A 21425-nucleotide genomic window follows, 5' to 3' on the forward strand; every position below is an offset into this window, starting at 1 on the left:
GTCCTCCACAAGCAGTTCAACCAGCCAGTGGCTGCAGGTTTCCCCAAACTTCCACCTGGCTCCAAGGCTTTGAAGAGTCCTACGTGGCCTCCAAGATTCCATCTCTCAGGAAGCCTGGTGGGTTTTCGTATTAGCAAATGTTTACCATTTGGAGAGGACCTGGGGGCCTAAGAGATTTCTGGGCAAAATTCTTGAGCTATAAATTAGCCACAGGCCAAGACTCGAGTTGTGTTTGGGCTGGTGTGTGAGAGCCGAGGGTGGAGGGGGTGGAGGTGGGTGACAGAGGAGGGGCAGGGCCAGAAGGTTCTCCGTCAGAAAAAGCCTTGAAGGCAGGCCCCCAGGGTGCCTACAGAGCCATGAACTGGCATCCTTTCCCACCTGTGTACGGTGCCAATTCTGTACAATGGTCCCAGCTTCGCTGTGTGGAAAAAAGTCCCATACACCCACTCACTGAAAGCAGGTGGGCCTGTGTAAGGAATCACAAGCCAGTGTAGCCACAGGTTGCCCTCCAGGAAGACGACAACCCTCCCCAAATCTGATGTTCAGTCCACAGGTTTCTACAAGTTCCTTTATTAATAAAGCAAAGTATGAAAGAACAAGGTCCCCAAATGACCCATATGATTAAAAGTGCAAATTTACTCCAACCTGAAATAGAAAACAAATGGCCGGCCTCGACTATTTGGGCCATGGAAATCTGGTGTGATTAGAACGCCTTTTAATCACACAACTGTAGCAGCTGAACCATATTTGATTACCTCTTTGGTCTCTGTTATTGGAACAAAACATACACTATGACCGTAGCCGATAGGCTGCATCATAATACACGGTTTGGGGTCAAGATCCACACTAAAAATAACAGTAAGATAAGAGGAATGTTTTAAAGTCAAGTGACTGAATCAAGGCACTTTTTTTTTTTTTTTAAGCAAAGGGTGCTAAAAATATTCCTGAATATCTGATACTTCAAAAACCAGATTACATATAATTTAGCTGCATGTTTTAGTCTGTTCTCTCTGTATGGTTGATCACATACATCTTCGTCCTCTCCCAGCTTATACTTGCTTCATCCCCACCAAATCACGTGCTATGTAGGTATAGAAAAAATAAACAGTAGTGTCTAAGAAACAGACATGCAATTTTTTATAAAAACTAACAAATGCCACAATGATAACACTAAACTTTTTTCCCTCCCAAGGGATACTGGGAATGTTCACCAGGTTCATTTTTCCCACCACTGGGGAGGGAGGTAATAACCTTCCTCCACGTGGATACGATAAGTCATCGTCACGGTCAAAAGCCACATTTTACAGAAAAGGTGACGTACTTACTCCGTGAGGTTAAAGGAGACACTTTGGAAGGCTATTAGTTTCATTCCTTCAGAAGGCTAGGATGTCAGTTTTGGTGGGAGCCACGGAGTCAGAAAGGCATAGAAACGTATGATCAGAACAGTGCTCTTGGCACTGGGGCTGGTAACAAGCCTAAGAAGCTTGGCTGGGAGACCCAGCACTGCTTTGCTGGTGTTCACGGCCACCAACCATCATTGCAAAGGCTAGGAAACTACTAAAAAAAAAAAAAATTAATTTAAAAATAAGAATAAAATACAAATAAAGAAGAAAACAAGTTATTCTGCAATCCTTCCTGATTACTCACCTGCAGACTCTGACAGAGCCAAGGAGTTTGGCCCCAACTCACCAGGAAGGAAATGCCAAGAGCTGACCCCTAATGGTCTGATGTCCCATCTGACTCCTACGGGTCCAGGGTGGAGAATCCTTCCGGGAATTGTGAGTTAAGTGTTATCTGTGGCCGTGTTAATTTGGGGGGTTTGTTTCTACAATAAAGCTTAGCTCTGAGCGATAAAGAAGACTTGAAATATCATGCCCCACCCACCATGTATAACAACATCATATCCATAACAATAACCTTATACATACTTGAGGGGTTACCGTCTAAGGCAGGGGTCGCAAACTGGTGGCCCCCAGGCTCAACCAAATGTGTTTTTGGGCCCACTTGTGTTTTGGATATTTTTAAATTATGTTGTTTAAAAATCAGAAAGTTTCATTTTTTTTTTTTTCTATTTCCAGCCCTACCCTACCCTTTTCCCAGCATGGAGCTGAGCAATGTGGCCCTTGAAGAGGGCAGAGCCCCCATCACCACCCACCCCTTCTCTTATTTACCTCCCTACCTTGCTTCTGCAGGCTGCTGAGTTTGCGACCCCTGGTTTGAAGTAGCACATATCTAGAAAATGTGTTTCCTAACCCAGACCTCTCTCGCACCCTCATATGATTTCCACCCCATCTCCCCTTCTGCCCAGCTCTTCGTTTCACGTCCATCTTAAGTCCTCCTTCCTGAAGTCTTCGGATTTCTCTTGGTTTGCTCACATTGTCCCTTCTTTTAGCTTCAGTTTCATTTTGCAAAAAAACAGTCTCCTTCTCTCAGCCCACGAGCATTCCGGGATGACTCCCAAGACTGGTCAGTGGGAGTTGCTGAAGGGTGTCTTAAGGCAAAATGGCTGAGTCATCTCCCCAAAACACTTTCTTCGGACACTGGCTGGACAGTTAATCTTTTTTTAAAAGCACGAACAATTCTGAGCTTTCTTGTATGAGAATATTTGCATACATGAATCTCCAGTACCAAGTATACACCAAAAATGTATATATTTCAGATCAAGGACATGATGGAGCCCTAATAAAATAAAGAATTGAGCTTAATTTAAGTGCCTTGGGCAACCATCACACCTGACTAATATGCCATATTATTTTATTTGTACACAGTACATGTTTTGGATTACTAAACATTGATCAAAATTGATCGAAATCTCTAAGTTTTTGGTTACCATGTACAGAGAACAATTGCTCAGCATGGCATTTAAATAAAACATTAATATTTTAAAAATTCACAAACACAATGCCCCATTAATTTAAAAAAATAAAATTTAAAAATCTTGAGGATGGATGAGGCTTTGGATAATTAACCTGAAAAAAGAAAACAAAACCCACAAAGAAACTACAAGAACTGTATGTTACCAGATTCAAACTTCAAAATGCTATTCAGATAAGAGGAACCTATCAACTCAGCTAGAAATATTTGGAAAATTCAGCTTTTAAAGCTTTATAATCCCTCTAATAGCCTCGCTTTCCCCCACTCCAACTACAGGGGAAATTGTAGCTGAGTATGGAAACATTATAAATATATATTTATATAAAGATCTACCTACTCTTGGAATTTATTTTAAAAATAATTTTAAAAAACACTGTGCAGTTTATATCTTTGCAGGAAGTTGGTAGACTGATTCCTGTGCTAAATGCAGTACCTTATGACCTAACACTGACCTCAAAAACTAGGAATGACTTTGTGGTATCAAGGGGAAATGTCCCCAAACAACCTCAAAGAGACAGCACAACATTTGCAACTGTTTCTCTTACAGCCCAAGGTTGCAAAGGACATAAGAAATCTCTGCAGCTCTGATGAGAAGGATTCCCTATAAATCATTTATTCACAACGATTTCCCCACAGTGGCCAAGTAGGTCCCCTAAAGAAAGAAAGTTTAAAGAGTTCCCTCAAAATAGCTCAGAAATTAAACAATGGCCCAATTCATCTGGCTACTTCTGTCTTCCAAGTTTTACCTTTAAGAGTCTCTTAAAAAAAAAAAATCCCAAAGTATATCACTGGGACTGGCTGCATTTTCTATTCAGCAGATGATGGACCATTCTAAACTTCAACTGAGTCTTAGGTCGACTGATGCAACTGAGAGCTGTTAGAAATTTGGGAGGACAGGGAGGGATTTCAGAATGCGCTAGCTGCAAAATACACCCAGTCTGGTGATATTTATGCCCAAAGAGAAGAAAGAACAGACAGCTGACAAAGGCTGTCTCCCTCCATCTCCCCCTAACTTGCCCTCTTCTGCTGTCTTTCTCCTCTGTCAGCTGATTGGGAAATAACTGATCTTCAAGCACAGAGCCCCAGATACTGAACTCTAAGTGAAATGCATTGCAAGACCTGTGCTGAATCAACCACTCCTCAAAGGTGGGCTTCGGGCCACTTAAAGGCTGCTTGGACAATGAGAGCAAAACTTCCCAACCATGGAGGATCACTGAGCATTGGCCGAAAGCAGGCATTGCCTCTTCATTACGTCGTTAAACTCAGAAAGAAATCTCCATGCAAAGGAGTTTGCTAAAAAGACTTAAAACAAAAAAAAAAGGTTTCTGTCTCCAGCCAGCAGCAAGCCCTGGCGAGACATCTTGCTAGGCAAAGAGTGAAATATCAATACATCTTTTTCGAGACCCAACATGTTTTATGCTCTCACCAGTGTTGTCTGAAGCACGTATCCTGTTGCCACTCTGCACCGTGCCTGGCTCACAGCAGGCGCTCAATGAATCAGCGCTGACTGGTGTACATCCCAGCACGTGCCTGGAGGGCTGTTGAGCAAGCCTGTTCCTCAAGACTGCACATTTCTTCATAGTCAATGTAACTGGCCTCCCTTTCAGATGCCACACTTGGCACTAGCAATTACCACAAAATGAAAGAACTGATCAAAATAAAGTGCTACATGCTCTGGAAGTTTCACTAACCAACTCTTAGACTGCCTTTCAACGCCTGTGACTTAATTCTTCACAATCCTGTCAAACACCCGTGATGGGACCCTTTAAAAAATACATTAATATCAATTTGAACAGTGGAAACTATGTCCTTCAGAACATGAGCCTCTAGAACTACAATTCCAGTTGTAGATAAAGATTCAGACTTTTACAAAGACAATCAGGAACCCAGGACCTACCAAGTAGTTGTGTCAAAAAACATTAGCTTCTTTAAATTTGGGGGCCAGAGAGATCTGTCTAAACAACCGACAGAGGGAACTTTCCCTGCAGCTAGTTCTTGCTTCCTTTACTGAACCTCCCTAAAAGCTGGATCCGTCTACAGAATCATTCCACACAAACCAACATTTGGACCAACTCTTAGCTGCTGACGTTGAACGTCTTTCCGTAGCTTTCCCAGGACACTCTGGTGGGCGTGAAAAAGATGCCACAGCCATCTGGATTGTGGAGCCAGGGGGTGATGCTGAAGCCACCAAATGTCATCCTCTGAATGTTCCAACACCTTCCGCAGGTCATCTTCCTTGCCTTAAACTGGCTTCACTGCCATCCCCACCCCCACCTGGTGGGTGAGGCTTCAGGAGCACCAGGCCAGGTCAGGGCTCTGGCAGGGTTTATGGTTCATCTTCAGGGAACACCTGGGGGCGCTGATTCCGAGGCGGGGGACACCTGGCAAGGTAGCGGGGACCCCCATAGGCCCGGAGGAGCTGGGGCAGCCTTCGCCACGTGGACAGCAGCCGCGCCGCCGCGAGTTCCCGGGCCTGCCTGTCGAAAGTGGCCAGGAGGTCAACCGGGGTGGCTTCACGCAGTACCTTGGGCAGTGGGCCCACCTCAGCGGCCGCCCCTCCAGGGCCCAGGACGCAGTGGAAGAGTGTACGGCGTCGCAGCAGGCAATCCCTGAGGAACTGTACTAGCTCTTCCAAGCGCTCGCCCAGGTGCGCCTCGTCCCAGCCTTGTGCGGGAGCCCCCTGGCGTAGCAGCGCCGCCAGCAGCACTGTCTTGAGCACGTATGAGGATAGGATGCGTCCCCACTGGGTGGCGGCCGTCGGGTCCAGCCCGCGGGCGCCCAGGTCTCGCAGAGCTTTAAGCAACTGCAGGCACTTGAGGTAGCAGGCACCTGGAGGGGCCCTTTCCTGCAGCCAGCTCAGCAGCTTCTGCTCCTGGCGCGCCGTGTTCACACCCCACAGTGCATCGGCGCGCAGGCCTCCCGGGAGCTCCGACAGGGGCCCGACGGGTGAGGGTGGCGGTGGTGGGGCCACCAGGAAGACGCTGTCGCCCAAGTGGACGGCAGGGATGAGACGCACAGCCATGGAAAGGCGGCAGCAGCCGTAATCGGTGCGGCAGGGCAGGACGTGTAGGGTTGGGGGCTGCTCCAGGCCGCCTGGGGTCAGGCTGACCCGACAACGCCCCTCCAGGCTGTAGCGCACGGTGGCCAGGGAGCGCTGCAGGTGCGACTGAAACCAGCGCAGTACCAGCGGAGCCGAGAGATGGCGCCGCCCGCGCACATCCACGCAGAAGCCGTCGGCGAAGGCTTTGCAATCCCGGAGCCAGTGGCCCCCGGAAGCCCCTGGCGGCGCCTTGAGCGCGCACACGAAGCAGCCGTGGAAGGCTGGGGCCAGCGCGGGCTCCGCGCCCAGGCTCCGCGGCTCCAGCGCCACCAGGGGAGGGAGGCGCAGCGGCACCAGCACGTCGAAGCCGTCGGGCCGGCGGATTTTATGCTGCTCGTAGGCGCTGCCTACCTGGATGAAATCTCCGCGGAAGGCCAAGGCCAGCGCTCCCCCGGGGATGGGGCCTGGGGACCCTCGGGCGCGGCCAGCCCGCACCAGCTCGCCCACGATCCGGCTCACGTGTGCTTTGCTGTGGCCCAGCACGTGCGGCGACAGGCGCACCTCGTGCTCGTAGTAACTCTCCAGCAAGATGTCGAGGCTGGGCTCTCGTAAGTGTCTAGGAGAGAAGGCGGAGTGGCCCCCCAGGCGGGAAGACCCCGGCAGGAAGCGCTGCCGGACAGCGTGGCGACAGCGCAGGAGGATGTAGCCGAGGAGCAGCAGGACGGCCACCTTGAGCAGCGGGAAGCCGCCGTCTGCGCCTTCGGGGGGCTCGGTCCGGGCGCCCCCGCTTCCCCGCAGGACATGGTAGAGGCACACGAGGGCGGTGCACAGGCCAGTCACCAGGGGCCAGAAGACGCGCAGATTCAGGGTGTAGTGCACCGACATGCCGGGCGCCCGGGGCAGCGGCGGCCGAGCAGCCCAGGGCGCGAGCCCCGGCGGCGTCCCAGGCCCAGCATGCGCGCAGCGCCCGGGCAGCCCCGCTGTCCCGGTTTCCTTCGCCTCCGCGGCGGCGACCCCGTCGCAGGGCCGGGGAAAGCAGCCCTCCAGCTCGGCCTCCTCTCCCAGCTCAAGCGCTCCTTCCAGCAGCGGCCCGCCCTGCACACTCCGGCTCCCGGCCGCGCCCCGTGCCGACTGCGCGCTGCGTCCGGCCCGGCGGCCCTCCCCGCCCCGCTCCCCGGCGCACCGCCTTCGGCCAGCTTCTGGTCCCGCTGCGCTCGCCTCCTACCCCGGGCCGCCCTCCCGGCGCCGTGGGTCCCCGGAGTCCCCCGCTGCTCCCCTCCGCTCTTGTTCCCGTTACTCGGTCACGGGAGTTTCCTCTTCCGAGGGGAGGCGAGGCCGCGCCAGCTAGCGGGGAGGAAATGCCGAAGTCTGGAGCCGCGAGGCGAGCGGGCAGGCGGGCGGGGTCGGCCCCCTCCCGGGCCTCCGCCTTAAAGCGACGCGAGGCGGCGGGAGGGACTTCAGGACGCGCTGGCAACTGGCCTCCCGCGGGCCACCCCTATCCTCCCTCCCCGAAGGCAGAACCAGGAAGGCTCTGATTGCGGGGCGGTAGCCTTGTCCAGGGAGCTTCTGCAGTTGTATTCACACAAAGTTACACTGGGAAATTGAAAGGAGGGGAAAAGAGCGCACGATGAAACCGTCCATCCCCCGCCCCCCCAGCAAGTCGTGGTGGCGTGGTGTTGGTGGCGTGGCAGGCCCTGGAACGGAAGCTGCCCTTGCCAGTGTGCCGCTGTCCTTCATTCAAACCAGTATCTACTGAGCACCTACTATGTGCCAGGCAGGAGACCAGGGGCTGGCAAAATAGCAGTTGACAAAATAGACAAGGCTTCTGCCCTCCATAAAGCTTACGGCCTTTTGAAAACAGGAAACCGAAAGAGAAGGGATCCACAGCAGAAAATACTCTGAAAGAAGCAAAACTGTGTGAGGGAGTGTGAAGGTAGGGTCTGCCCTGTGGAAGCCTGAGGCTCTCTGTGGGGTGACGGTTGGCCTGAGACCTGGATGAGGAGGATCCAGCCTTGAAGTAATAATCACAGCCTTTACAGAGGTCATACTGTGTGCCAGTACTGTGCTAATCACCTTACACATTCGCCCCTCAGTTCATCCTATGAAAGGGACACTATTATTTTCCCCATTTTTCAGATGAGGAAACTGAGGTGCAGGCAGGTTCACCCCTTGCCCAAAGTCACACAGCTTTTAGCAGAGCTGTGCCTTGAACACCTGTCTCCAGAGAAGCTGGGAGGCGGGACTCAGGGAAGGGGACCGGGGAGTCCCTTCCTCAACTGCTGAGAAGTGTCCTTTGCCAGGACCTACCCTGGGACCTCAGTCCAGGAAGCTTTGTTTTGTTTCATAACAGGGAGCACTCTCTGAAATGATCGGCATTTATTTAATTATCCGAATTTATTTAAACAATTAACTGTACTTATTTACACTTGTTGCACCTTCCTTGCTCCCGGAGAGCAAGGGTAAATAGATTAAAAATGTCAGAACCCACATGCCATCTGGGAATCAGGACTCAGAGGATACTCCTGGCTTAAGCACGAAGATTACTCCCAGGAAAGCCTCTCAGAGCTGAGCAGAAATGCGCTCAGATCCCCATCCCCACTACTACTAGCTGTGAGATCACGGTCTATTAGTCAGGATTCTTTGGGTTGCAGGTGACAGAAACACAGCTTAGAAAGCATTTTATTGTCATATTAACTGAGACGTCCATGGGGCTCCTGCTTCAGTATGGCTGGATCTAGGTACGCTCGATCCACTTCTTAGCTCTGCTTTCTTCTCAGTGAGCTGCACTCTCTGCGAGGCTCTGTCCATAGGCCCCTGGCTGCTCTAGCCTCGTGTTTTCCTCAATGAAGAGGAAATGAGAGCTTCGGTTGCCTGAGAGTTGCAGCAAATGTGATGCCTAGGGATAACGTTGGGTCCTACTCTAAAAGTGACCAAGTAAGAGAATGCACTGATTAGCCTGGCCTAGGGTGGTGTATAGACTGAAATGTGTCCCCTCAAAATTCATATGTTGAAGCCCTTTTTTTCCCCAAATTAAGTTCGTATTCACAGGTTTCAGGGGTTAGGATGTGGGCAAATCTTTTTGGGGAGCCACCCTCAGTAAATGATGTACTGTATTACCGTTACTATCTTTTCTGCCTGTAATCAGTTTCCGTAGCTCATTTCCTCCAGAGAGTTCAAGGTACAGGCCTCAGAACTTTGCTCTTGGAAAAATCTACTGTATGTTTCAGAGCGAGTACAAATTCATTTATTCATAAATTTATTACCCAACATACCATGTGCCAGGCAGAGGGGGATGTGACGGAAAAGAGGGGGCTCTACACTTACGGACTAAAACGCCACACAGTGTGGGTGTAGTCAGAAAACTGCCACTGTTTCATTGACTTTTGATCATTATTTCATTAAAAATCTCCTTTAATGTTTAATATTTGACAAAGGCCACTCCTGGGTTTTTTTTAACAGCTCAGCAAATGTATACACACACCCCTCCCAACATTTCTGATATCCCGGAGGTGTGTCCTGTGGAGGAAGAATGGCAACATTGATGAGGGGAAAAGGGAAAGCGGTGGTGACTTTCCCATGGGAGGCCCAGGGAAGGCTCCTGGGAGGGAACATCTGATCAGGCTTTGAAGGATGGGATTTGCTGTAAAAGATAAAATAATGAAAACCAAAAGAGGGGCATTAAAAAGGACATAATGAAACATGAGAAATGAATAACAAAATTAAAAAAGACTTTATTGCAAAATACAAAAATATTGAGTACATTTAAAATGTGTGTTGATTTACGGCAATACTGCACAGATAATTGATTTTATTTTGTAAGTTGTACCTAAGCACTTGTCTTTCAAGTCTTTTGTTTATAGTATTTTAGAGATATTTTGCTTTTGACTCATCTCCCCATTCAGCTTTGCACTTTTTCTTTTTCTCTAAAATTTCTTCCATCCTCAAGAGGGGCATCAGCTTCCAAGTACCAGGATGCATATTTGCACCTGAGCTTTGTATCGCGTTGGGAAAACTGTTTTTGGCAGGTTGTCACATGTCTACTGATTGATAGACGTTCCAAAGTTCTATGAAAGGTGTAGGTTCAACTCTGTGCCTTCAAATCACTGAAGGATTTGCAAACTGATATGTTATCATTTTCTGGTACAGTATGTGCTCTGGCATACTGTCTTACTTCACACTTCCAGCAACTTTTATCACCGTATTTTCTATCAAGTTCACATACGTAGTTGTTATCATTCTCTACTTTAAGACCGCCATGTCTACTCATCACTGTACAAACCATCATGAGGGCTGAGACTGATGGAATATAAAAATGAGAGTCCTATGTCAGTGGAGAAATGAAACCAAACTGTCAACCAATTGAAAGCAAACTGTCAAACCAAACTGTCATCCAATTATTTTATCTTTTACAGCAAAATTGCCTCATGACCAGTTAGGTACGCAGTGAAAATGCTTGTGGAAATGTTGTCTATGCAAAGATGCTTGAGGCGTGAGTCCCAGGAGCCCTTTGATAAATACCGTGTGCCTCCTGGACGTGGCTCTTCCCCTGTGGTGTCTCCTGAAATGCTCAGAACCAGCCCAGTGAGGGAGGTGCTGCTGTCAATGCCATTCTACATACGGGCAAAGTGAGGCAGAGAGAGGGCAAGAAACTTACTCAGAGTCACACAGCTGGCAAGGCTGACGCCAGGGCTGGACTCTGAACCCCTCTGCTTCACTCCCTTTCACATTGTAAAGGGTTTTACAGGCACATCTCGTTTTATGGCACTTTGCTTTACTGTACTTCATGGATATTGCGTTTTTTAACAAACTGAAGGTTTGTGGTCACCCTGTGAGCAAGTCTGTTGGCACCATTTTTTCCAACAGCATTTGCTCACTTCGTGTCTCTGTCACATTTTGGTAATTATCACAATATTTCAAGTTTTTTTAAGTTTATTTATTTATTTATTTTTGGCTGCATTGGGTCTTCATTGCTGTGTGCGGGCTTTCTCTAGTGGTGGTGAGCAGGGGCCACTCTTTGTTGCCGTGCATGGGCTTCTCATTGCGGTGGCTTCTCTTGTTGTGGAGCACGGGCTCTAGGCGCGCAGGCTTCAGCAGTTGTGGCTCGCGGGCTCAGTAATTGTGGCTCGTGGGCTCTAGAGCGCAGGCTCAGTAGTTGTGGCACACGGGCTTAGTTTCTCCACAGCATGTGAGATCTTCCCGGACTAGGGCTTGAACCCATGTTCCCCTGCGTTGGCAGGCGGATTCTTAACCACTGCGCCACCAGGGAAGTCCCCAAACCTTTATTATTATTATATTTGTTATGGTGATCTGTGATCCATGATCTTTCATGTTACTACTTTGACTCACTGAAGGCTCAGATGATGATTAGCATTTCTTAGCAATAAAATATTTAAAAATTAAGGTATGTACATTGTTTTTTTAGACATAATGCCATTGCATACTTAATAGACTATAGTATCATGTAAACATAACGTCTATATGCACTGGGAAATTAAAAAAAAATTCGTGTGACTCACTTTATTGCGATATTCGCTTTATTGCAGTGGTCTGGAACTGAACCTGCGGTCTCTCCGGGGTGTGCCCATATAGTATAGAAAGAGCGCATTCTGGGAAGGCAGGTTAATTTATGTTTGTCTCTAGCTCCCTAACCAAGTGATGAGATTCTTGGGGACAGGGACATATTCATCTTGGTATCCCCATCAGCCAACATCATGCCTGCTACTTCATAGAGCTTTATGGGAGGAAGGAAGGAAGGGAGGGAGGGAGGGAGGAAGGGAGGAGATTTTGACCAGCAGAAATTCAGGGAGGCCTTTCCAGGTAATGGAAACAAAATGTGCAAATGCTCGAGGAGCATGTGACAGCTGGGTGAACAGGACGTCAGTGTTGTTATGAAGTCTGGAGTTTGTGAATGGACACTGTGGCATTCACTGGCCAGCCATTCCAGCCTTCTTCCAACAAGCCTTCCACAGGCAGAAGTGGGGCCAGAGGCAGCAGCTCCCTTGGTGACCTGGTTCTGCTGTGTGGCTTAGGAATCTTTTCTGGAAGTTGGGCTCAGAGCCCTTTCCTGCAGCTTTCCCAGTGGTTCTCAAAGTATCTGTGATAAATGATCTGTTGCCGTTTTTTTAAACTTTCCTGTGTGTTCTACTGTGCTTGACTATTACACAGCTGATGTCATGCAACTCAGAATACCCACACGGGTCTATCCTCTCTTCAGAGAGATGTGTCCATCAATCACTTTGGTGAATGTCAAGGCAAGGCCAAGTTGATGCAGATGTGCCTGAACACTTACTATCAAGTGACTGGACCAGGGCGGCCAGTAACAAGGGGGCCTGACACCCAGCTTTGCCAACAGTGCCATCCAGTACTTGATGGTGACCAAGTGACTCAAACCTATCTTCTGTCTTGGAGACTCTGAATGGGACACAGAAGCTGTGAGGAAGCAGAGTTCAGAATTAAGCTGAAGCCATATATAAGCAGAAGGATGGAATAGGCAGAGGCCTTGAAGAAACAGAAACCACTGCAGATCAGGGGAGGGTAGGAAGAAACCAGGAGACTAAGCAGCCGCCCTGAGAATGGTGAGTGTCAGAGTTGATACTGGGGCACTACAGCTGCCGGTGCCCAGAGAAAATTCCAGGCCCCCTCCTGTTTGATGAGCAGCTGCCTCAGTTCCTGTGCAGCCTGATAATAATCCCCACTGGGCTCTGAGATCATATGAATGTGTCTCTTCCCTGCAACCCAGACTCAGGGGTGGGGAGGATTTTTAGCCTGGTTCCCTGGAAAACAGAATCTAAGAGTACACCTTGCATATGAATGTGTTATTGGGGGTGCAAGCCCAAGGCAGCAAGAGTGAGGGCAGAGGGGGAGTGAAGCAGGGAAGGAAGGGGAACACATACAACATGTTGCATACAGAGCTGGCCACGCATTGCTGCAAACACAACTGGTTCCCCGGTCACCAAAGAGGCTGCACAGAGCCTCTTTATCTCTAAATAGTTAGGGAGGAAAAGGGCAGACAATTGAAGGGATGTCTCCTTCCCACCTCTTGTCCCTCATCTGTCAAAGTATGCCCATGGAGCACTAACTGACCACACCTCCCCACTGTGTCATGGGGCTGCTAGATCAGCCAGGGTCTCTGCGGGTCTAGCCCAGCCTGAGCACCTGCGGGCAGTGTCTCCTTCTCAGTCGGCACCATGCAAAGGAAGTCCTTGGTCAGTGGCTGTGACAGGAACCGGCTCTTTCCAACTCTGAGAATGGAGTGAGTCGTGGCTACGGCTGCTCTGGGCAAGAAGCAAGGCCGAGGCCCGCATATGCAGATGGGGCTGAATGGATCTGGGGAAACTGGGTCTGGTAAGAAGGTTCCCTGGGGGAAGTGTCTGCTAAGCTGATTTTGGAGGATGAATTGATTATTGCCTGATAAAGGGATTGAGAAAGCCGACTGTGCAGAAGTCCCTTCATGTATGGAATCCTGGAGAAATGAAAGCATGGTTTCGATTCCAGTAAGTCTGAAGTTTGGGGCTTAGGAGGAAAATGTTGAGAGATGAGACTGGGGAGCTGGTCACAGCCTCGTGTACCAGGCTGTCTGGTTAAAATGCTCTTGGTTATGGTTCACAGAAGACCCCCAGTTCAGCTGATTGAATTGACAAGGACGTGTCACAACCTCACAAACTGAAAGTCTGGAGGTGGAGTGGCTCCAGGCTTGCTTAATTTAATGACTCAACCATGCCATCAGATTCCTTCCATCTTTCTGCTCTACCATGTACAGACTAGCTCTCCTCCTGGTTACAGAATGACTGCCACAGTTCCAAGCATCACATTCAGACACAGTAACATCCATCAGAAGATGGACCTAACACCCTGCCTGGTACTTTATAGAGGTGGTTATCTCCCTGGGATCTCTATTTTAGAACAAGGAAATATTTCACAGAAATTCCCCAGCAGAACTTTTGACAATTTTCATGGCCTAGAATTGCATCTTGTCCAGGCCCAAACCAGTCACTGGCAAGAGAAATGGATTGCCCTGATTGGTTTATACTAATGAGGATTTACCTCTGAGCTAGGGGTACAGTCACCTTTGTTAAGAGTTGATACTTGAATAAATCTGGGGTTCTTTTAATAAGGATTAGAAGGAGACTAGGTGATGGGTAGATGTGTTAATTAGGATAGCAGTCCTGCTGTTGTTACAGAAACCTGAAATTACAGCGCCTGAAACAAAATAGCAGTTTGTGTCTCATGAAACAGTCACAGAGTCAGGAGCCCAGGCTCCCTCCAACTCGATCCACTACGCCTAGGTGGTGCCCTGACGTTGATACTGCAAGATGGTGCACCAGCCCCTGCATTCCAGCCCACGGGAAGGAGTAAAAGCACAAAAAAAGGGCGTTCTCTTCCTTTTAAGAGCATGACATAAAATTGCACATTCTGCTTCTGCACATTACATTGGCCAGGACTTAGTCACATGTGTGATATTGTGACTTATAATAAAAAAGATATATTTGGTCTTCATCCCTGTTCCTGGCACAGAGCTCCTAAAACCCTTGGAATTTCCTAAGTGATGAGAGCAGCAAAGGTGTCTTGTTTTGTTAGGGAGGTGACTTTTGGAAGCACCTGAGGGTGGGAGCTTGTTGCTAGAACCAACCTCATGATTAGAGGGTTGGAACTTTCAGTCCCACCCCACCGACCTCCAGGGAGAGGAGACGGGCTGGGGATTGAGTTCAACCACCAATGGCTAATGATTTAATCAATCGTGTCTATGTAATGAGGTCTCTATAAAAACCCAAAATGATGGGGTTCGGAGAATTTCCAGTTGATGAACACATGAAGGTGCAGAGAGCATGGAGCCCTTGGAGAGGGCATGGAAGCTCTGTGCTCTGTCCCACACACCCTGCCCTGTGCCTCCCTTCCATCTGGCTGTCCCTGAGTTATAGCCTTTTATAGTAAACTGATTCTAGTGAGTAAAATGTTTCTCTGAGTTCTGTAAGTCGCTCTAGCAAATTAATTGAACTCAAGGTGGGGATGGGGGTTGTTGGAACCTCTGATCTACAGCTGGTTAGTCAGAAGCACAGGGGACAACCTGGACTTGCAATTGGCATCTGAATGGGGGGCGTGGTGAGGAAACTGAGTCCTTAACCTGTGGGATACCCGCACTATCTCCAGGCAGATAATGTCAGAATTGAGTTGAATTGTAGGACACCCAGCTGGTGCCTGAAAATTGCTTGGAGGTATGGGACAAAAACTCTCCACACATTGAAATTGGTCCCAGCATTGTACATGGCCGCATATAACAGCAAAGGAGGCTGGGAAATGTAGTCATTATCCTAGATAGCAAGCATCCTGCTAAAAATAAGTGTTTTATTACTATGGAAAAGAAAGAGAATAAATGTTAGGAGGCAGTCATCAGCCTTTGCCATAGCAGGCAAGCAACAGTATCTGCTCTATGGGCTCCACCCTAATTGTGATTCATTATTTGTGTGATTACTAATTACATGTTTGTATTTCTAAATATATCCTGAGGTTTTTTTTTTTGTGAGCAGGTGCTACATCTGTCCAGCGCATGCTCAGTGCTAATTGTTAAATGACTGACTGAATAAAAAAACTGAATCTATTTCAGGAGTCCAGCATAGTAGTCCCATACTGATAAAGAGGGTTTCACTAGAAAATGTTCTTTCCTGATCTCCATTTTCAAAGCCACTGTTTATGAAAGAGTCATGAATAATGCAACCGACATCCGTCAAAGGTAAGCTTCCGTCTGGCAGAGATGAAGGGCCAGGAGAGAGCTAACGAGTCTGTAATGCAATTTGGTGCCAATAAAATGGTGCGATATTAAATTCAAGGCAGTGGGATTTACATTATAAATCCAACACAATTAGAGAGTAAGAACCCGATCTCCCACCTGCTCAGTTCCTCTAGTTTGAGTCATTTTATGGACACAGACTTCCCACAGACATTGCCTGGTGACGTCATGGTGAGAATTCTGACAGTCATTACATTTCTGGCTGGAGGGCCAGCGGGGCCAAAGAGACTCAGAAGTGAGTGGAACGTAAAATCACCGGGTTCAGAAGGCACAAAGTTAATGTGCCCCTCATCCCTGCCTCCTGCTGTTAGAGCTGGTGATAAGGGTCAGCCTCTCCTGAGTGTTCACCACTCAGCAGGCAATGTTCTAATCAGGCACTTTACATGACTTAACCCATTCAGCCCTCACCACACAGAACAACCTTATGAGGGAGGTCTATCTTTACCCATTGTGTAGCTGGGGAAACTGAGGCCTAGACGCAGGATACATACTTTGCGTGAGGTCAGAGTGCCAGAAAGTGGCAGAGCTGGGATTCAAACCCACACTTCCTGTACTGATATTTTTTAACCACCCCACAAACTGCCTCTAGTCAGTTCTTTCCAAATGGGCATCTGGTGATGTTTTCCAGGGTCTGGGGCAACAGAGCAAAATAAGACATGTGAAAGGCATTTTTCATAAAGCTCAATTCACAGTGGGAGTCTCGTCTCACAGGGTAGGGACATTTCAAAGTCAGCACATAGCAAAAAAAAATCTAATTTAGTTCAAATTACCCATGATAGATCGGCATAGGGGTTCAGATCACACATTTGTCAAAACTCATTGAGTGGTGCACTCCAAACTTAGGCATTTCACTGTATCTAAATTTTACCTCAAAAAAATCACAAACACATATTGGATTCTAATGAGTGATATGCATGCTGAAGTGTACGACCTCAGCAATTGCCTTTGAAATGTATCAGAAAATAAGATGGACTGATTGATGGGTGGAGAGAGGGATGGATGAACAGACAGACAAGAGAGAAAGCAGTCAAGTTAAACATTAATGGTAGAATTTAAGAGATGGGTATATCGATGTTCTCTGTACAATTCTTTCGATTTCTCTGTATATTTGAAAAACGTTTTTAATATAATATTGAGAGAAAAAAATACATTTGAAAATCTTTCAGGAAGTTGCTATTGTGGAAACTGATATTCTGTCTCCCATTGGCCATCACAGTCAAAGTTTTCTCCAGCATTGAAACCAAAGTTTCAGCAGTTGAGCCCCTGATGAAAGAGTTGGTTTGAGTTCATGGGCCAAATTGTAGGAATAATACGTGTCTTTAGCCACCCAGCTTGAAGTAAAATGATGAACGAGATTGTCCGTGCTATTTAAAGAACTCTCTCCCACACCCCAAAGCATGTTTATGTAGCTGTGAACTAAAATTCATATTTTATGGCAAGACAAGAAAAATTTAACCATAAAAAATTTTTCTCTGCCCTTTTGGCCTCCTCTCTCCCCTCTGCTGTGCGTTGTTTATCTGCGTTAGGCATCAACCAAACCTCCCCATTGGTAGAAATACCTGTTCAGCCATAAAGAGCAGCATTCTCCCAGCATCAACAAGCCAGTTCCTTAGGAGATAACATTCCTTCTCAATCTTGTAAGAGGTCATGATGACCCAAGACCCACTACTCTGCTACTGCTAAATTGTGAAACTGTCAATAATACGCCATTTAATGTACAGCTCTCTGTCTCAAAAACTTATATAATTGTGCTTTGACCTCTAACCAAGGGAACAGTTCTCAGAGCTTTTTGAGAGGCTGTTCCCGGGTTATAATCCTCAATTTGGTTCAAATAAAATTTTCCATTTCTTTCTTAGAACGACTGATTAAATTTTTTCATCAACAACTTAAACTTACATATGATATGGTTCTAATATAGTCATTCTAAAAGTTTGTCCTGTAAGAGTACATCCTTCCACTCTGTTGCATGTTAAAGTAACCATTTTCTTCTAAGGAGAAATTGATAGTAATGATATTCATGGGAAGGTGGTTTCTTTCTTTCTTTTTTTTTTTTATAAATTTATTTATTTTATTTATTTATTTTTGGCTGCATTGGGTCTTCGTTGCTGCACACGGGCTTTCTCTGGTTGCAGTTAGCGGGGGCTACTCTTTGTTGTGGTGCACGGACTTCTCACTGCAGTGGCTTCTTTTGTTGTGGAGCACGGGATTCAGTAGTTGTGGCACACGGGCTCAGTAGTTGTGGCTCATGGGCTCTAGAGCGCAGGCTCAGTAGTTGTGGTGCACGGGCTTAGTTGCTCCACGGCATGTGAGATCTTCCCGGACCAGGGCTCGAACCCATGTCCCCTGCATTGGCAGGACGGATCCTTAACCACTGCGCCACCAGGGAAGCCCATGGCTTCTTTCTTTAAGTGCTAACAGGAAAATGAAAAGTTGGCAATCCTAGGCCACTCGAATGTGGGCAGGGCTTTTATCTGCTTCATGCCCCATTATTTCCCCAATGCCTGGCACTAGAGTCACTCACTAAATAAATATTTGTTGAATTCATTTTACAGGCCTGTGAAATCTGAAGGGTTGGGGAGAAGAAAAGCCTGCACCAAGATGCAAGTAGTCATTACTGAACCCATGGGCTGCTCTGTGGTCGGCCCCGTACAGACGTCCTGTGATCATCTGTCTGAGGACATAGTCATCAAGGCATTCCAACCGGCAAGAGCAGAATGGCAGCCTGGCCAGGATGCCCCAGTATGACACACACTCCGTACATTTCACTTGGGATGTCTTTCCCACAAGGAGAGAAAGCATTGCTCTGTGACGCGCCTCAAAAGCCAAGAGGACCCTGTGTGTTTTGACACCCAAAGGAGGGTCACTGGGGATTTGCATCTCTGTTAGATGAGGAGGAAAAGAGACTCCGAAAAGAAACACAGCAGAGAGGAGCCCGGGACAGCCAAGACGGCAGGGATTTTCAGAAAAGATGCTGAGTGTTGTAACATACTAACGTAATGATGAGCGGATCTGGTGGAAACATGTGACCTGGAAAAGGTGCCTGGTTTTGAACATTGGTCACTTTTTTGGCGATATCTTAATCTCTTCATGGGGATCCAAATCTCTACCATTGACAGTTTTCCTATGAGTCGAACAGAGAAGCCCCATCCCTAAACCGAACCCCACAATGTTTAAAATTTGGCCATTTGTACCTCTAAGGTGGTTCAAAAGAAAGTATTGGGTTGGCCCAAAAGTTTGTTCGGGTTTTTCTGTTGACGTCTTACGGAAAACCCCAAATGAACTTTTTTGGCCAGCCCAATCCTTAAAAACGAAGTTAGACTATATGGAAATGGATGGAACCTGTTAAGGTCTGGAATACAGTCGGAGCACTTTTAATTTATGTGACTTTTGCAGGGGACCCGCCCATCTACCCTTGAGTCTGGAGCACATGCCTCCTTCTCGGTGAGTGTTAAAACAGAAGCTGGAAATCTGCTGTCCCCTCACCCTATCCCATTCCCACCTGCTGGAGGCAAGTTATATTTAAAGCTTGCTATTTCCCTTCAACCTGGTCCCAAGAAACAACTCCTTGCAGTGTTCAACCAGAGAAATACAGTGACGGGTTCCAGCCTTGGAAAAAATGAGCTAGGTGTATGGAGGCAGAACCATGCTGTATATTCCAGGAATTCAAGAAACGATTTCCAGGGTATCTTTGCCCATCCGTGCGTTTCACCGCCTCTGCTGGCGTTGGGCCCTCCCCCACTGCATCTCCGCGCTGTAGAGGACGGGGAGCTGCTGCTGACTTTCTCTGAAACTGTAATAACTCTCAGCCTTTGGGGCATTCTGGTCAATTGCAACTTGGAATGCTCTCGCTCCAGGGTCTGACTCTCTTCATCTGACCCGTGTGAACCCATCGCAGATGTAGATGTGATTTCTCAGTCTCTGAGAGCCGCTATCGCCAATGATCTCTGGAGCAGCCTGCCCAAACCTCCTCCCCAGCTCAGCCTGATGGTGCTGGGGCTGGTGTGAGAGGATGACCCCCGCTGTCGGGCCCTCACCTGCCACACTGGGCTGCCCCGGGCCTGGGCAGCACCTGGCTTGTGGCAGGGCGCTCTGGCCGCCTGCTTCACAAAATGCTGAGTTGCTTTCACTCGCTTTCACAGAAGCAGAGGCCCTTCACTTTTCCTCCTTTGTTAAAGGCGCATGGTGAGGAAAGAAGGAGTGAATTCCGCTGTCTTCTTATAGCCTCGCAAAGGTCAGGCTTTCTTCTGCAGCTGGAAGTGGCCCATGACACACTGCAGGCATGAGAGGGATAGATTATCAGCTTGGCCTTCATGTCAGGGCTGTGCTCAGCACACAACCTGCCTCTCTTTTCTTCAGCAAAGCCACCCGGGGCTCAGTTTGACGTGTTTTATTTCTGTCCCCACGGGAGGCACGCCACCAACACCCCCCCCCCAACCGTAGGAGGCCTTGAACAAAACTCACCTCCTTCCTCTGGGGCGCCCCATCTGGACCATACCAGGTGTGAAGCGGGTGCTTCGTTTGCATGCATGAAAGTCCCAAACTCAAACGAGGCCCAGCTTGTCACAAGCGCAGGGGGACAGAGGCATCTGTGCATGTCCAAAGTCATTTTACAGGACGGTCCTCGAGCCACCGTGTGGCTTTGGTTCACCTGCAAGTAACTGTGGGGATTACCGATGATTCACTCAACATCCATTGACCCAACACACACTTTTGGCCACCTACTAGGTGCCATACTCTGCTCTAGGTGCCTAGAATACACTCGGTGGACAAAACAAAGATCTCAGCCATCCCTGAGCTGACCTTATAGTGAAGAGTCTAGAACTTATTGAACAAATTCAGACATTCTTGAGAGGGAAAATGGTTCCCACGGATAAGTAAGCTGGACAACAGGTACTGACGAGGACCGCCCCGGCAAACCGCAGGGGACGTGTGCAGTGGTCCAAGATCCTGCTTGTAGTGGACACAGCCCGGAAGTCAGGCATCTCTATAGTGGGAAGAGCACGTGCTTTGGAGGTAAGCTGTGCTGGGTTTGAGTCTCAGCTCAGCGACTTACTCACTGGGTCTCATCAACTATGCATCTCTTCTTTCTGGTCTTCAAGTTCCCTGGGTAGTAGGATTAAGTGAAGAAACACATGGAAGGGATCTATCCTACACTTGGTACATGGTCGCGCTTAACAACTATTGGTACCCCATCGCTCAATTCAATGCCACCACCCCCTGCAAAACACACACGACACAACACACAGGCACACACGCACACAGGTTTATAAATCTAATAAGTTACTCTTGAATATCTAAAGCAGTTTACTTGGATTTGCATGAAACTTTGTTTCTTCTGGAGGAAAAGGAGAATAAGTGAGAAAATCATAAGAATTACTACATTTATTGAAGGTTTACGATAAATGCTAAGTCGTTTTTATGTTCATTGTGTTCCGTAATCCTTACAATCTCTATGAAGCAAGTCACGTTTTTGTTGGCCCATTTGAAAGATAAGGAGAGTTAGGCTTACACCAGGGGTCGGCAAATGTTTTCTGTAAAGGGCCAGAGAGTAAATATCTTAGGTTTTGCGGATCCAACTCTTCACTTTGCCGTGGTACCAAGAAAGCAGCCACAGACATGTAAGCAAAGGGTGTGGCTGTGTTCCAATAAAACTTTATTTATAAAAACAGCTGGATTTGGTTTCCGGGCCACAGTTTGTGAACCCTTGACCTAAAGATGTGAACTCCA

The 21425-nt window shown here is 47.9% G+C and overlaps 1 protein-coding gene across 1 annotated transcript; it reads right to left on the minus strand.

Moving 5' to 3' along the window:
* Positions 1–554: 554 nt before the first annotated feature.
* ITPRIPL2 (ITPRIP like 2) lies at positions 555–7313 on the minus strand. Its single transcript, XM_059897756.1, has one exon. It carries the CDS (start codon positions 6797–6799, stop codon positions 5201–5203), a length of 1599 nt encoding a protein of 532 aa, XP_059753739.1. The 5' UTR covers positions 6800–7313; the 3' UTR covers positions 555–5200.
* Positions 7314–21425: the final 14112 nt, after the last annotated feature.

Source organism: Balaenoptera ricei, chromosome 15 (assembly GCF_028023285.1).
Source record: "Balaenoptera ricei isolate mBalRic1 chromosome 15, mBalRic1.hap2, whole genome shotgun sequence".
Taxonomy (NCBI): Eukaryota; Metazoa; Chordata; class Mammalia; order Artiodactyla; family Balaenopteridae; genus Balaenoptera; species Balaenoptera ricei.

Bases quoted from the DNA above. Each gene is read 5' to 3' on its own strand.
- ITPRIPL2 (XM_059897756.1), bottom strand. From the start codon at position 6,799: ATGTCGGTGCACTACACCCTGAATCTGCGCGTCTTCTGGCCCCTGGTG.